The sequence below is a fragment of the Apteryx mantelli genome, chromosome 3 (assembly GCF_036417845.1).
Source record: "Apteryx mantelli isolate bAptMan1 chromosome 3, bAptMan1.hap1, whole genome shotgun sequence".
NCBI lineage: Eukaryota > Metazoa > Chordata > Aves > Apterygiformes > Apterygidae > Apteryx > Apteryx mantelli.
Window position 1 is genome coordinate 89,099,234 of NC_089980.1, and position 16,400 is coordinate 89,115,633.

At 37.9% G+C, this 16,400-nt stretch overlaps 1 protein-coding gene across 1 annotated transcript in view; it reads left to right on the top strand.

Annotated features, from left to right (window-relative positions):
• PDSS2 (decaprenyl diphosphate synthase subunit 2) overlaps positions 1 to 16,400 on the top strand; it is a 134,101-nt gene that overhangs the window by 100,409 nt on the left and 17,292 nt on the right. Inside the window, exons 4-6 of the mRNA XM_013948995.2 lie at positions 3,601 to 3,675; positions 12,886 to 13,059; positions 14,730 to 14,861. Of these exons, the coding sequence (XP_013804449.2) occupies positions 3,601 to 3,675; positions 12,886 to 13,059; positions 14,730 to 14,861 (381 nt within the window). The remainder of the gene's footprint in view (positions 1 to 3,600; positions 3,676 to 12,885; positions 13,060 to 14,729; positions 14,862 to 16,400) is intronic.

Sequence of the window (16,400 nt, forward strand, 5' to 3'; positions counted from 1 at the left end):
ATACTGTACTGGTAGTCCTAAGTAGCGCAGTCTGTGTAATCAATGCCAGTTCAGCTGCTGAATTAAAAAAAAAAAAAAAAAAAAAAGGGAAAAAAAGGAAAAATAGGAAAATATATATATATTCAGAGTTATGTTCCAGTAAACTTAAAAAATAAACATATTTCAAAGACAAGTAAATACAAAAATATTTCAAAGACAAAGTGCTTGAGTTGCTAAACTGATGGTAGTAATGTCTCCCTTTTTTCCAGTACCCTGAGGTTTAGGGCTCTTATGAAGGATGAAAGTGGTCCAGAGTCAATTTTTTTTACTGTTCTTGAAGGAACAGAAATCATATCTTATAACTTAGAAGAAAATGTCCTGGTCTTACCTAAGTGTTGTACAGTCCATGAATTCCCTTCAGTCTTTCTTGTTAAAATTTTTGACTTTAATTAAAATACATGGCTATTTCTTACAGACAGAGCTATAGATGTGACAGAGATCACATCTATACAAAATGCATTGAAGTAGTAAGTAAAAAGAAAAAAGAAAAAAACTAGCAGAACTGTCACAAAACATGTGCTTAAAGGGTGTGAAATTACGTGCACTTTTTCTTGTCACTTGCAAGTAACAGAGCAGCCCCTAGGATGGTGCTAGGTCTGCTGACCTTTCCAGAGTCCACACCATTTGGAAGATCCTGATGCAGAGTGAAGAATGAAAAATAGAATGGAAATTTGTTTCCTTTCAATAGGAAGTTACTCCTGCTCATCTTTAGTACCCAAGGGGGGACCAGCGTTCTCAAAAATGTGTTGAGGAGTGAAAAGGAATGGAGAAAGGCAACATTATGAGTAGGCAGTCTTTGGTCTCTCTAGAGGTGCTGCTGTTTTGCAGCACCAACTGATTCTGGCAGTCCTTACTTCCCTTTACCAGTCTTTGTGCTCGTTTGAAATGGAGCTCCTCCTTCAAATGAGAAGAAAAGAGAATCAGTTTGGTGTGTATGATTTTTATCTGTCTTTCCTACTCTTCAAACTTGCATCTCAGAAATGTCAGTGAGTAGAGCAGGGCCATGGTGAGGCAGAAGGCACCGATGGGAACGGGGAAGACTTGGATGCTGTTCCTGCTCTCTTTTATTGGCATGCTGCATGGTCTTGGGGAAACCAATTCCCTGTCTCTGTTCCTTCCTTATACAATGCAGGAAGAAATAAATTTTACACTGGATGTTGATTGCTTTCAGCTTTACTGATGGAAAGTACTGTGCAAGAACTAGTTAGTATATCACTGACTGCATGAATGCTACTGAATCTGTAACGCTTTTTCTCCACCTCAAAGTCAGTTTGGGACATAGGAAAAATAAGCGGTTTCCTCATTTTTCATGGCTTTCCCTAGCATCCAGAACCCCAGGCCGCAGATGGTATGCTGCAGATGCTTTTCACAGATCGGATTAAGGGCTGACAAAGTAACGGGGCCTCATGCAAGCATCCCATTGTGCTCTTGAAACTGGAATTTCATTCCTTGTAGGGATCTGTACAGCCTTGCACTTTACCTTAGGAAAATAATTTAAAAAGGAGAGCTTTAAGAACTTTGGAAAGAGGGGAGGTAATATTAATATTAAATTCTTACTAACATGTAGTGCTCAATATATAGCTAAAGGCCTAATGGTATTTAATGTGTGACTTCTAAGGAGTATGTGTATTCTCCTAAGAGGTATTATAAACTATAAGAGGAAGAGGTACAATTTTTCACAAATGTTTTCACTGAGATTGTTTTAAGTCAGTTAAAATTGCTTTGAGAGTAGAGTTGCACTAAAAAGAGAAAGGAGAGAAGGAAAAAAGAAACCCCAAAACAGGGTCCTGCTCAGTCTAGAGTTTCAGGAAAGAGAGGAAAAGTTCTAGTTATCCACAGCCAGATGCATTGTTAAAAGTTCATACTATCACTTTGACATTTAGAGTAGGACTCAGTGTCTTTGTAAATTCCTCTTCGTATTACCAGTGTAGGTCTCCGAGCTCAGACCATTTCACAAACCATAACATTTTTTAGTGAGTGATTGATCTGTATTATGTGTCCTCGCCATCAGAAGAATCTTGGGATGTTGCTTGTATAAACTGTAATACAATCTGATCCTGGGCATTTAGTTACAGACTTTCATAGACCTATTGGCGATACCCAGTCCTCCTGGATTTGGGAATAGGGCTTATCTGATACCGTTTAAAAAAAAAAAAAAAAAAAGCCCCTCATTTTCTCTGTTCCCCACTTAAATAACTCAACACATCTGGTAACACTGTAGGGTCATTGTCCTTCCAGTTCCTCTGCAGCTCATATTGCTACAATATTTCTTAGGTATCTGGTTTCCTAAAGGGCAACATGATTTTTTTTAGGCTGTTTTTATAGGTCTTGCAAATTAACCCATATGCATTGCAAGAAAAAACATGACTTTTAATCAGCACCATTTCTAAAGTTAACGCTTGTTCTGTGTATATGAATATGTATATGAACCAGTGTTTAAAAAAAAAAAACTTTCTGCTAGTACTTCAAACTAGCATACAAATGTGTTTTTATTATCAAATTAAATATGCCTATATGTTAAAATATCTTTCTATTAGGGGTTTTATCATTTCACTTTTTGTCTTCAGTTACAAGAATGATAAAAATTGAAACTAAATCTTTTAATTCAATAAGAACTAGGCTGAATTTTTAGGAAGCAAAAAGGGGAATCAGATATAGAATCATATGCATAGGAAATTAAACATTCAAGAAATTAAAACTTTCTGAGCAACTGAAGGGGTAGCCTTAAGGTGTGCTTATTTGAAATGGCTGCATTTAATTTTACAATAAATCTGAGTATTTTGTTCCAATTAAGACAGTTCATGTGCACGGCTCTAAATTGTACGGTAGTTCCAGTGAGACCGTGGAATGCTTGTTTTACATTCTGGATCAAGTTCAGATTTTTAGGCTTCGCTTGAATAAAATAAAAAGTCTGAACCCTGAAGATAATACAGATTGATAAATCTGATTTATACATTCCCATGCTGCAGACTTCCAGTGTATGTGGTACAGCTGAGCCTCAGGCCATGCACTAAATACATCCACAGTGCATTCCCAGAACACTCGAATACCAGATGATCACATTTGAAAGGTTACCTTTCTATGGAGTCTGACTTTCCCATATTAGCCACGAAGATTAGAATTTTAACAGCTCCCAACAAGAGGTATTGTGAAGTATTTACTTGGCAGAAAAAAAACGAAACAAAACAGAAAACCCAGATGAGGTGCTGTCTCATGTTCATGAACTGGGATTTATTAGCTCTCTGGATATCCTTCTGAGAATACACTCCATAGTTCACACTAAAAAAAAAATAATAATAATCTTGTTTTTCATTTATTTTAACTTAAAACTTAGATAGAAGAAATACTTTAGTGGAGGTTCTAGTAAGGAGACAGGATCCGCTTCTTCCTCATGCTTGTGCTAGAAAATATCCTGGTGACTCCTGCAGCCTTTCATAGTTCGCCTTCTGCAATGAAAGTCAGTGAACCATTTATGCTCTCTGGAAATCTAGCAGTAGCTTTGTTAGTAAATTTGGTGGTAATTAAAGATGTAAGTTCTTTTTCTTTCTTTCTCTTTTACAGGTTGTGGAACTCATATCAAGTGCTATTGGTGACTTAGTGCAAGGTATATACTATGAAAACTCAAAATTATCTGAGGTAAGAATTTTGGTAGTATGTTTATGTTAATGTGCGACTGCAATATACTTCCTCATTTGCGACTGCAAATGACTTCCTCATTTGTTTAAAAGGCAAAGGGAGAGGGAGAAAGAGCGTTAATTGCAATCGTAGTGAGTTTCTGCAGTAATATCTTTCACACCTGCAAACTCTGGGAATTTCTGGAAATGCTCAAAGAGGAACTGTTTTGTTTCTGTGAGTGCTTAATAAAATAACATAATGTATCATTACTAAGGACACTAGACATGTTTTACTACGGGCTTTCTGAACACTTATGGAGACTTCTAATCAAGGGTCTATTAAAACAATTTATTATAATGTTATCAGTATCATTAATATCTACATGCAAAATGTCTTACTTATAAGCTGTAAATGTCCAAAGATATTTACAAAATGTTTCAGCCCAAACTTGTATCAGGTTCCTTCTTCTGAGCACTGCGCCTTTTCATGGTTTAAATATTAGTTTTGTTTGGAAGGGGCAGCAGTGCGGTACTGGATTCATCTCCACTAAAAGTCACTGTGCAGATACTCCAGGAGCTGGCACGGGAAAGAAAATGACAATCAAATATTCACACCAAAGACTCGGCTATTTCTTCAGGGGCAAGCGCAGAAGTACCATGCTACTGCTTTAACTTTTTGCATTACAAGAACTGTGGTAAAAAATTGATCAGACTGGAACTAAGTATTTTTGTCTTTAACAGAACTTTTGAGGAAACTTTCAGACCCTTCTCAAATTGAGTTTGCTTGTGCAGGATACTAAAGCAAAATGGAGATCTTTGTTGCATTGGTTATGATTGTATCTTAAAGTGTGCAAAAAATCCATAATTTAGAGTCGTCATTGCATGTGCAGGTTTTGTTATAGCAAATTATCACTGTATAGGAATGATCATTAGTGTTTATATGTGGCTATATTAGAATCCACTGAAATAGATATATTCATTTCTATTGATGTTTTCTCACATGCCTAGTTTGCCTCAGAGACATGAATCTTAAACAATCTTCAGTAGGTAAGATGGTTTGAAGACTGCAGAAGTGTTTGTATTCACTTATTCTTGCTATGTATTTAGATTTCCACTCTGGTTTATTGTTGCCCTGTTGCGATATGTAGCAAAATAAATTAATAACTCAGTGCAAGCGCAGATCACATGGATTACCACGACAGTAGATACCTGTGGTGATGGTTCTGCACCAGCCCAAACCAAAATGGGCAAGCAGAGAGTCTCGGGCTGTGGATGTGCCACCACGTAGCAGCAGCTGCGCCCTGGAAGGAGCTGCTCTGCTGGTCGGTGTCTTGCAGACTTGCTCTCTGGCTTGCTTGTGTACATGTTCCCCAAGGTGCTGCAGTCAAATTTCCATGAGTTAGCAAAGACCCCTTATTTAAACTAACCTAGTTTAAGCTTACTTGTTTTCAGTGAAAGTAGTCAAGGAGTGATGACGTCGATCAGCTGAGCTCCTCGCTCTGCGGAAGCGATAGCCTCCAGCAGGAGAGGGGTAATGGCTCGCCTGGGAAAAGCTGCTGGCAGCATGCTCTTCGGTCGGCACAGCTGCATCCAGAAGACGCCACGGTTGGAGCTGTTGTCCGGTGCCTCCCGGCAGGGTCCCTCTGATGGAAATGTGGGAGCAATGCCATGCTGGGAATTTTGCAGCACTTATGCACCTGCTGGTTTTAATCTGTGAATAAACAGCCCTTCAGCCTTCAGGGTTGCAAGCTAGTACTGTGCTTAGGGTTATATGTTAAAGTAAATGGCATTTTTCAGATTTTTGCGAAGAACTTTTTAAAACTGTATTTTCTATAGCCAGACAGGTTTCTGAAAACAAGCACACCTCAGATGTGTCATATTTAAAACAGCAGTTGTTTTTTGTGCATAGAAGTAAAGCTCTGCTAGTTTGTCTTAGCAATGAGACTACTTTACCATGACTCTGTAATCCTAATGCATTTTATTTTAACCACGGCCTCTGTATAAATGAGAAATGTTGTGGACTCTTTTGGGCACCTGCCATTGCGGAATGTCTTAGTTGTCTTTTTCTTCATTTGGCAATGCACTGAGCTGACAGCCTTGGCAGGGAACAATTATATCATCTTAGAGCAGCTAGCAAATATTTTCCTACTGCATTACTGAAGTACTCCACATGTACAGATTACAGGGGAAGTGCGAGGCACACTTAAGCACAGCTGCACAATGTTTACCCTACCCTGGCCCAATTACAAATACAAAAGATTTATTTTGTTTTGTAATGGTCGGTGACCTTCTCTGTCTAACAAGAGCTGAAAATACAGTAAGACCCTTCCTAAAAGGAACCCAGTTATTTCAAAACACAATTAGTCTGATGGCATAATAGGTCCTGAAAACTTCATGACAGTGTCTGAAGTTTAGTTTTTATAATGGGCTGTATATGGCTTCTGATGAGACCTAGAACAAACAAGTCTAGGATCTATTTTAATTCTTTTGATCTTGTTCTTTGAGAAATTTGATTCGGTGTGGTATATCAAACATATTCCTGCTGCTTTCCTCATGCTATTCTGCTGAGGCAGTGTCCCATTTTGCATCTGTTCATGTCCTGAACATCTCTTTAGCAAGGATTGCCAAAGAGACTAAGTCAGTTATTAGTCTATCCTATTTGTGTCCTTGGTGCATCTTCTCTCCATGCCTAACTGCAAGTTGACCAAGCCAAAATTTTGAACTAAATTTCCTAGAGGTAAGACAAATGCTTTAATATAGTCTGCAACTAAGTCCCAAATGTCAAACTTCATTTCTGTTTGTAACATAAGGATGTTTGTAATGGCATTTTCATTTCTGGGAATCTCTTGAATTTAGAAAAGCAGACGGCTATCTTTTTACTTTTTTTTGGAGGCAAGATAATTGTACTTCATATGTTAAATGTGCCTTTAATACAGGTCTTATAAATTACTCAGTGCCATAAAATAGACTAATTTCTTATTTAGCATTGAGTTGCTTTGAGCTTTGTTAATTGTCTACCTAGATATTTTTATCTTTTACTTTAGTCAAAAATAACTCAGCAAAATTCACCTTTCTCCTCTGAGACCCAAAGTTCATGTTTACCCCAAGGATTTTTTTCAGTTTTCTTCCTTTAGATGACCCTGTAGGAAAACTAAAAATATTCTTTGCCCTGACAAGACTGACCTTATTTATTCCTGAAGAGATATAATGGATATAATTATTTGACACCTCTCACTAACACTTTTTTTTTCTCTGTAAAACCACATGCAGTCCTATGGCCATACCATTTTAGTACTTTCTGTTTGGTCATTCTTCATCTTGTTTGAGTAGTGAGTCATTATATCTGTGTGGAACAGGGAAAATATTTAACTTTTTGTCATTAGCTTGGAATATGATTTCAAACACAAAGTGTCGGCTTTGGTAGCAAAGACAGCTTGAAGGTCAAGGTTCTTACTAATGTTCAAAGTAGCAAATAGCTGTTGTTTAAGACATTTCACCTGTGGCTTAAACTAATATTCTGGACTGTAAACTGGAGCAGAAAGGAGTGATGTGATAAGTTTTTGCTGCTTTGTGTGCTAGAACCCCTCTGTCAGAGCCTGTGATTGTATGAGTAAAGGACATTCTTCCCAGTTCCCTTCTGTCTTTCCTAAATCTAGGTCTAATTTGGAAATAAAAGTTTATGCCTTTTGGGAATGTGAAGATAGAAGTTGTCTAATATGGCTTTCAGTCATGATCATGGTATCCATTTTTCATCAAAAAACAGTGTTGAAACTCCAATTCCTGCATTGAGGAAACTGAAGGCTTCTAAAATGTTTGCTAGCTCACAGAATACTTTTGCACTTGTAGAAGCATACTGGCTTAATATCCATGGATATTTAACATTTATCTATGAAGAATGCTTTAAAATTCCTGTCCATTAATAGAATATGGAAGAGATATGTGGGGAAGTCCATGGGGAGCAGAATCAGGAGCAGAACTTGAGTGTGTTGGCTCTTGAATTTTACCTGGCAGAGCATTCCTGTAATCTTAACAAATTATGGATTTTCATGGGAAATTGCACAGGTTTTTTTCTCACCTCCAGAATATCAAGCTAATGCTAAATATGCCTTACTCAAGTTTCATTTTTAGTATCAGAATGGGATTGTTAAGTAAGACTGAATACCATTTTTAACATGGTCCACTGATGGCTAGAAGAACTGCTGGCTATTTTTGAAGTTTTTGATAGGATTATTTGGAAATTTGCCTGAATTAGTATGTAAAACAACCATCAAAAAGAAATATATTAGTGGCAAGCACTCATTGTACCAAAGGGTGAACTAAAAGATAGTTGTTCTAGGCCAACACAATTTCTAGAATGAAAACAAGTCTATTTTCCTGCAAAGTGCAGACTTCATGCAGTGAGTTGCACCAATTCTTCTTTGATGTTTGGTCACCAGTCCTGCTTTGAGGAATAAAAATGTTAAGAAATAGTATGTACGTCCATCAACTCGACTGCTTTGATTGTATGTCTTAAATCACGGATCTGCTTTCAAATTTTACCTTAGAAGATAAATTAGATGCACTTTGAGTAAACTAAACCACCTTACAGCAGGGCAGTAGAGTAGTGCTTGCACTTTTTTTAAACAAATGTTTTTTGTTGCAAGACAAAAGGGATGAATGAAATGTTGAATTTGAGTAAAGAGTATCTGTGGAAAAGAATGGGTATATGTGTCAGAGGAAAAAGCTTAGCTACAAAGAGGGCCAGTCTTATTTGTTTACTGCTTTTGTTCGTAAAGTACTAAACATTTTGCCAGCGATGTTTTAAAGTAACAGATATTGAGAGATATTTAAATTGCATATAATTTTTCAAGCATTTTTTTAAATCGTGTGCTGTTTTTTACAGTGTCATGCTAAATGTATTAGGTACTCAAGGGCATGCTTTATTGACCATTTGCAGTCACCCTTGTTCCTCCAAAAGCACCAAAGGCGTGTACTAATAGACCAATAAAGCATGCCCTGTCATGTTCAGCAAGCAGGGAAGCGCTGTTTAAGGCTTACGTCCAGCAAGCGCAAGATGCTTTGCAAGGTAACTGTCTTGCTACTGTTAGAGAGAGCCATAGTTTTATTGTTTTTTTCTGTGTGTAAAATAGAAGTTGTTGATCTATCTAATTTAAAACTTCAAAATGCTAGAACTATTTCAAAATATTTTAGTGTGTTTCTGTGGATTATTTGTCCGTTGAGAATCAAACTAAAGTTTGATACGTAAGTGGTTCAGACAGTTTGATCATTTTGTGCAAGAGCAGATGGCTAAGAAAGAGCTGCCATGATATTGAATTAAAATAAAGTCTCCCTTACAAACTGCATCTTAAGTTTTACATTGAAAAGCCCTCTGACTTCTTCTCTTTCCTGGTTTTGCAGATGATTTTACGCACTTCAAAAAAACCCAAAAAACAAAAAAAACCCCTTCTTTATAACAATCCTATTTTCCTGAATACCTTTGCAGTCAAACTGTATGTTAGCTTCTTCTCTAGTGTAACAAATTAAATTAAGGGCCACTTTTGTATTGGGCATCCTTGTTAATGTAACTAATAAGAGCTGCCCTTCTCGATGGTTATAAATGTATGTTTTACCCCATGATTTCATCTTTTAAAAGTTCTTTCTGTTTCCTCTTGTCTTGGATGATTTTCCAAAACAAATTTAAACTGCAGAAATAGTTTAACAGAAAAATCTCAACTAGCCAATTTCTTTCTAACAAAACAGTTACTGAACTTGCCGTTAGTAAGATGGGAGCACCTGTTCTTAGTTTTCCATTTGCAATTACTGCCTTGAAAAACTCATTTTTAAAACATTGATTCTTGTTGAATTGGAAAGCAATAACACAATTTACTACTTGAAGTTTTCAAGTCATTAAGGTAAATGAATTGTCAGAACATTAACATGTGAAAAGCAAACATGCTATTAGACTCTCGAGGACTATTTTAGGTGAGCATAACTCTCATAGGAAATGGTGATTGGCAGAGTTGGATGCTGATGTCTTCCAGTGCTGGCCTCCCTGTGGTTCCATGCCAGCATTCCCCAGACTGTATTTGGAACTGGCTTTTTTCAGGGATGGAGCGAGAGAGAGCTTCAGTTCTGTTCATCCAGCTTCTCCTACCCAAACAACATCAGAGGTATGATCTGGACCCATTTCTTGGGAACAGGACTTCTAAGTTAGATCACTCCGTAGGCATTAGTTAATCAGATGTCTAAGCACTGTCAACTACAGTTGAAACAGATTTGATGATCTAACTTTAAAAGGCTTTTCTGTGAAAGGCTTCTATGAGTCTTCTGGGCCAACTGATATCTACTTTCATGTTTATCCTTTGAAATACCCACTGCTAACCAAAAAACATTTGCAAAAAAATTGAAGCTTTTCGCAGAAATAAACAAGCATTAGCGTGACTCCAGATCTGCAATCTAGAGCTAGTTTCATTTTTCCCTTGATGTTTTAAAATAATTTTTAGATCTTGCTATACGTAACTTTGCTGTAAAAAAAAAAAAAAATACAGCATAGCTGATGGACAATTGTATAACATGGGAGTTACGGTTGGGAAAAAACGGTGTTTGGGTTGTTGGAAAATTTCACTGAAGAAAGGTTGTCTCTGTCTTTTTAACCAGCATATGTGGTCAGAAGACTTTCTATGATTAGAATCAGCTATATTTTGGCTTGCAAGCTCATATGCTAATGCAGACCTGTATGGGGCTAACTCCTTTCTTGAACTTCCTTCTTACTGGAACACAGAGTTTTGCAGTATCTATGTTTATAAGAATTCAATATTGCACCTTTGAATATGTCTCTCAATTGTTTTCCTCTTTTTGAAGCCTGGTTTAGATGCTTGAAGATGTTATATGATCTTCATGTGATACTGATGTTTGTTACTCCCTTTCTACAGAAAACTAGCAAATCTTTCTTCAAACAGCCTGTAATAAAAACAAAGTCCTGTGGATGTTAATTTTTTTCATAAAATTATGTACTTTTTCAAATTATAAAGAAAGTAAGCCTGTCTTGATTCCTTTAATGTAAAAGGGGATCTCTAAAAGCTCAGCAAACCATGCAGTTTAGGCAAACTTGGGCTTTTTTGTAACTGACCTGAGTGCATAGTCAATTAATGGGTTTAAATAGTGGACAGTAACTTGTCATGCCATTGCTTATAATCATGTAATTAAATTCAAACTTGCTTAAGAAGATTTTTTTTTGTTGTTATATATTGTAAGAATATGAATGACTGTTTAACTGTCTTCAGTTCCTGCAGTTGGTATTTTATAATGTCTGCTGTTCTGTGACTGTTCAGAGGCTCAGGCATGCTGGCATTTTAAATTTACAGGTGTTCTGAAAGATTTTAGTAACTTCATAAATTGTTTCGACTTACCTTGCTAGTCTATTTCTGCCTTGGTTTGATTTAAAACAAATAATTATAAAAATCACTGCCAATTTTCAGTATGTCATCCAGCAAATTTTAGTAAATACCATTTTTTTTCTCTGAGCAGATTGGTTGTTAAGGAAAAGATTGTGTTGCATCTTCCAAGAGCTCCTGATTTTAATTTTAAAATAAATTGATCTATATCTGAGTGAAAAACAACTTGATACATAGGAAACTACTAGAATTAAATGCTCATTTTGACATTTTGCCAGTCATGGGAATTTGCACATTCTCTGGGCTCAGTTAAGATATTAAAACAAAAATGCTACAGTAAAATGAAACATAAGAAAAGTTTAGGCTTGACTTTGTAAGTTATCACATGCATAATAGCAAACATGTGGTTTTTCTGTTCTTCCTTTCCTTGTAATAAGTTAATAGTATGTCGGAAAGCAGAGGAATTTTGATACAACATTGTGTTACTTGGCATTGCAGAATTCTCCTACTTTTTCCATTAGTCTCGTATTATCTTCTCCCTTGTAACGCAGCACTTCTGGGTGATATCCATAAGGGAGGAAACCCAGAGCTGAACGGATGGATTCTATTTCATTTGTTACCAATTTCATGACAGATAATACCTTGCTAGAAAACTACAGGGTCACACAGAATTACTTCTTACTCATTTCTAAGTAATTTAATTGACATCACTTTGAGGGGGAAAAGGCTAGTCGTATATGTGTTTTTTTTATATTACTCCTTTAAAGAACGCCATTTTGGCTTAGTGAATGCTATAGATTTGAATGAGCTGAGAAATTGCAAACTATTTTTATCACTTACATGCCTGAAATTTCTCTGTAGCTTCTCAGTACTGATTTTTGTTTTTTCTAAACAGAAGAAACTTTGTGGTCTTTCCCATTTTTGTTTTTTCTCTTTAGAGAGTACCTAAAGGCATGACAGTTACGTGTGTGGGTGAAAAAGATTGCAAGTCATGTCTAGCCTTGAAGACTGACACCATGTGAGCCAAAGAGCTGCAGTTGAATTTGGGGTTGACAGGGAAGGAATTGGGTTCCTGTTAATAAAAACACATTTCAGTTCTTTGCAAAGTAATTCACATTAATGTTTTGTATACAAAAGAATTTTGAGAAGTATTGAGCATATTTGACCTTACAGTCAAGGTGAAAAAGTTCGTTAGAAGCATCACTGAGATCTCTTGTCAGTCCTCTGGGAAGGTTAATACTTGATATTTCTAAAGCATAGTTTTATTTTAAATGCTTTCAGTCTTTCCTGGTCCTTAAGATTGAAGCGAAAGAGGTACAAGTCCTCCGTCACTGCCCTCCTTTTTTCCAGTACAATTCTATAAGTATTTTTAAAACCTTTTGTGATTTTAATTTTTTTCTCATCTGCAAAGGAGAAATTGTAGTAACTCAGAAATGTCATCCCCTGTTTGTTTGGAATTATTGGTTCTTTTTTTTTTTCTTACTGATAAGAGATTTAAATGCTGATGTGCTCTGCTTCCCTCCCCCCCCCCCAGTAGCTCAGTAGGAATGCAACTGGCTGTTAATGTTCAGTGTAATGATACAGACATTAAGAAAAGGGTCTATGTAAAATCTGTTGACAGCTCCATATATTTCTGTGGATTTTTTGAGCAGTAAAATAAAATGTTATTTGTGCTGCTAGCACACTTAGGGTAATGTTTTTCTCCACTCACCCTTGAAGCATGTCCTTTATCTGGCCTTGGCACCCAGCATTTTGTTACTTGCCAAGTATTGCATTTTCCTGGGCAGCACTGTTAACTTCTACTATCTGATACAGCTGCCGTTTTGGTGTTTTCATTTTAGTCTTTGTTTCATTTTCAGGAAAACTGTCTTACAGATGATATTGGAATATCAACTTGGAAAGAACAGGTTTTCCTCTCCCATAGTGCCTTGCTGGCAAAGAGCTGCCAGGCTGCAATGGAATTAGCAAAGCATAACGCTGAGATTCAGGACATGGCATTTCAGTACGGCAAGCACATGTCTATGAGTCACAAGGTATGCCTTTTCTTTCTTTCCAGGATCTTAAAACCAGAAAGATTTGTAAGAACTTCTCTGATGTGTTGCTCTTAAGCTCTGCCCTGTGCTACTACTGTGCCATAGACTTTTGCCAGCAGGTCAGTGGTGGTAAGAGATTTGGCCACCACCTGATATGACAATGTTTGCAGAAACTGCTGGTATGAGGAGCACTCATGAACTGGCAAAATCACGCTTTGAGCAGCATAGCTTACTTCATTCAGGGCTGTTAAAGTTCCTCTGGCACGTCTTCCTGTAGCAGCTTAAGACTTTACCTTCTCTGCTCCTACTTTCTTCCTGAAGCCACTATCCCAGTAGCAGGGAGTTGCAGAAGGAAGCATGTACTGGACATCTTGTGCAGAGGTTGGTACTGATAGGCCCAGCCATCTGCAGCAGCAGCAGCAGAAGTTGAGGCATGAGCTGCAATGGCTAAAGTCCTGGCATATGTTCCCTCTTACAAATCTGCTGTGGAGACAACTTCCAGGGGGGCAGTTGAGGGATAAGGAGGGAGGAAATCAGATAAGGACAGTAACATCCTCGACTGCTGCAGCAGTATGATTTCCCCCAGAGGCCCCTGGGCTCCCTCAGGCTGAGACAAGACAGTCACTGCAAAATGGCTGTGCAGGTTTGAGATCCCTGCTTGCCCTCTCTGGGAGGCCACTGGCCCTGCACAGAGGTACATGTGTATTAGCATTTTACCTTGGATCAGGAGTGCCCCTACTTATTGCACTTTGTTCGCATTATAGAGTATCTCAGAGATAGATTTCTTTCCCAGGAGACCGAGCTGAAAGATATTCTCCAAGCATTAGAAATCGTTCAGTTGGCAGCTAGAGCTAGTCCAAAGGAAAACATGTACCGTGTGGATATAGGGTCCCCAGTAGTCTGGTTTGTCCTACAGATCCACTCCTATTGGATTGCACTACTTGCTAGTATAGACATACCCTGAGACCTCCCCATCTGCATCAGCTGGGTTGGTTTAGATAGTTTCTTGCTCCTCCCGGTCAAGGAGGTGGTTTTATAAAGCACTGGCATACTGGCGTAGGAATACAACTATATGCTACACTAGGTACAACTATACCAGTAAACCGTTTCTAGTGCAGTCTATAGCCTTAACACTTTGTGTGTGCTTTAATATTAATCCATTCACAGTTGAATAATGTTGCTATGTATAAAAGATGACATGATTTTCATAGAAAGGTACTAGCTATAAAACATTTGCTTTGTCAGAAGGAGAATCATATGTCATCAACTTCCTCAGGTACTGTAAAATAGAATATATTACCATTCGCAGATTTAAAATGGGTATTCTTCTCATCAAAGGGGGGATCGTTCTTTCCTTTATAATTTTTGCACTTCCTTCCACTCAACAATTGTCTGCCTGGCTGTCCCATCTCTTGTCCAGCTCTGCCAATTGTCCTTTACCTATTCTTTGCAGATTCTCTATGTGCTTCTCTTCACCACAACTTTGTGCCACTGCAGTGCTTCTCCCTTTTCCCCTCCCTCCTTCAAAATTGTAGTGCAACCAAGATAAAACTGTCAATGCAAAAGGTGGCAATTAGGTGTAGAGTCAGGATATGGACCTTGAATTGGTGGTTGGATGGATACATATGAGCTTTTTCTAGTATTTGAAGAAAGATATTCTTCTCTTTCAGCTACATTCAGACCTTCAGCCATTTGTTAAAGAAAGTTCTAGTGACACTGTAGTCTTCAGTTTAAATTCTGCTCCTGCAATCCTGCATCAGGAATTCCTTGGAAGAGAGGCCTGGATTAAACAGATTAGAGAGGTAAATTAAAACATTGTTTATAATTTCTTAGTTTTGCCGTTTGGATCTCTCTTCCTATCTATGCTTTCAGCCTACAAAAAAACTCAGAAACTAACAACAGACAGGACAATATAGAGAGACTAATTCTGCTCTGCAGCATTTACACATTTCTCTTTCATGCTTTCAAGAGAGGGGAAATGCTGGGCACAGACAAATGAGCTCTGTCAAACTTCAGTGTAGCAATGGAAGAGGTAACAAGCAGATGCTTTGTCACAGAGCATATGTCTGTTCCTCAGTACTCACGCAAAGTCCCACACGTTAGCTTGAAACTACTTTCACTCACAGCTTAAACCAAAGATCTTTGCACCACAGTAGTTGAATGAGAGGCATACGGTTTCTTCTGCCAGCTTTGATCTGGGAGCAGTAATTTTGGACAGGGGGGAAAGAACTGGGGATCATGGCTTCCTGACCACTACAGAAAGATTTGTGAGATCTAGCTGGTCAATGTCCTTATTCTCAGTTCTCTTAATTCATCTGTCTTTCCCTCTAACTCCTAAATGAGAAAAGGAGTAAAAACAACATAGCTGTATAATATAAATCTCTGTTTTACACATCATGTAGCACAGTGGGGTTCAGGTTCAGGAGTTGTCCCCTGGGTGTTATTGGAATTCAGATAGATGACTGTATAAGAGAACAGCGGGAGAAAACAGAAAAATCACCCCCAAATGCTACTCCATCCTGTGGTGTTCCTGCATCAGTTGGACGTGTTTTGCCTGTCTAAAAGCTGTGATGAGTGTCCTTTGGAAATTCCTGCAATTTTTATACAGATTCTCCAGCAGAAAGACTGCTTCCTTCAATAAAAAGCTAGTTCTCTGCAAGCATATTCATTCCAGACCTGCTTCTTTCCTTTCTATTTGAAAGCAGAATTGGGGGGCAAAGGGCAGGGGGTGAGGGCTTCTGATGCCTTCTGCATTTCTGACTGCCAGGTTGCAGCCTGCATTCACATACTGCAGACCAGAAGCAAAGTTTCTTCAGGAATGAAGGCTGTGGGAAATGCATGCAACATCCTTAACCTTACAGTGGTGCAGAGGAGGAAAAAAAAAAAAAAAACTATCAAACCAAAGTCAACTTCTGTCATTTTGAAATTAGGGGCTGGTAGTTTAATGTATGACTAGGAATTTTGGAATTCTACCGTCTCAACACAAGGCTGATATGCGAGTTGAATGTAAATGGATTTGGATGATTGCAGTTGGAGAATAATGGTATTACTACAGCACAGTTTGTAAAAGCTTTGAAACAATTTCCCATCTGCAGAATCTAGAGGAGGTTGCAGAATTCCAGGAGTGCCGTCTGTCTGCCTACTAATTCTTATACCAAAAATGGGCATTACAGAAACAATGAAGCAGTTCTCATTGAAAGAAAAAAAAAATAGTGGCATGCACTATGCAAAAGTATCTACTAACCACTACTGTTGTTAAATACAAAGTGGAACAACTCATCAGGGAGCCTTTCTTGGCTTGTGTTGATTGAGAAAAGTTACCTTTCAGTAACTACAAGCTC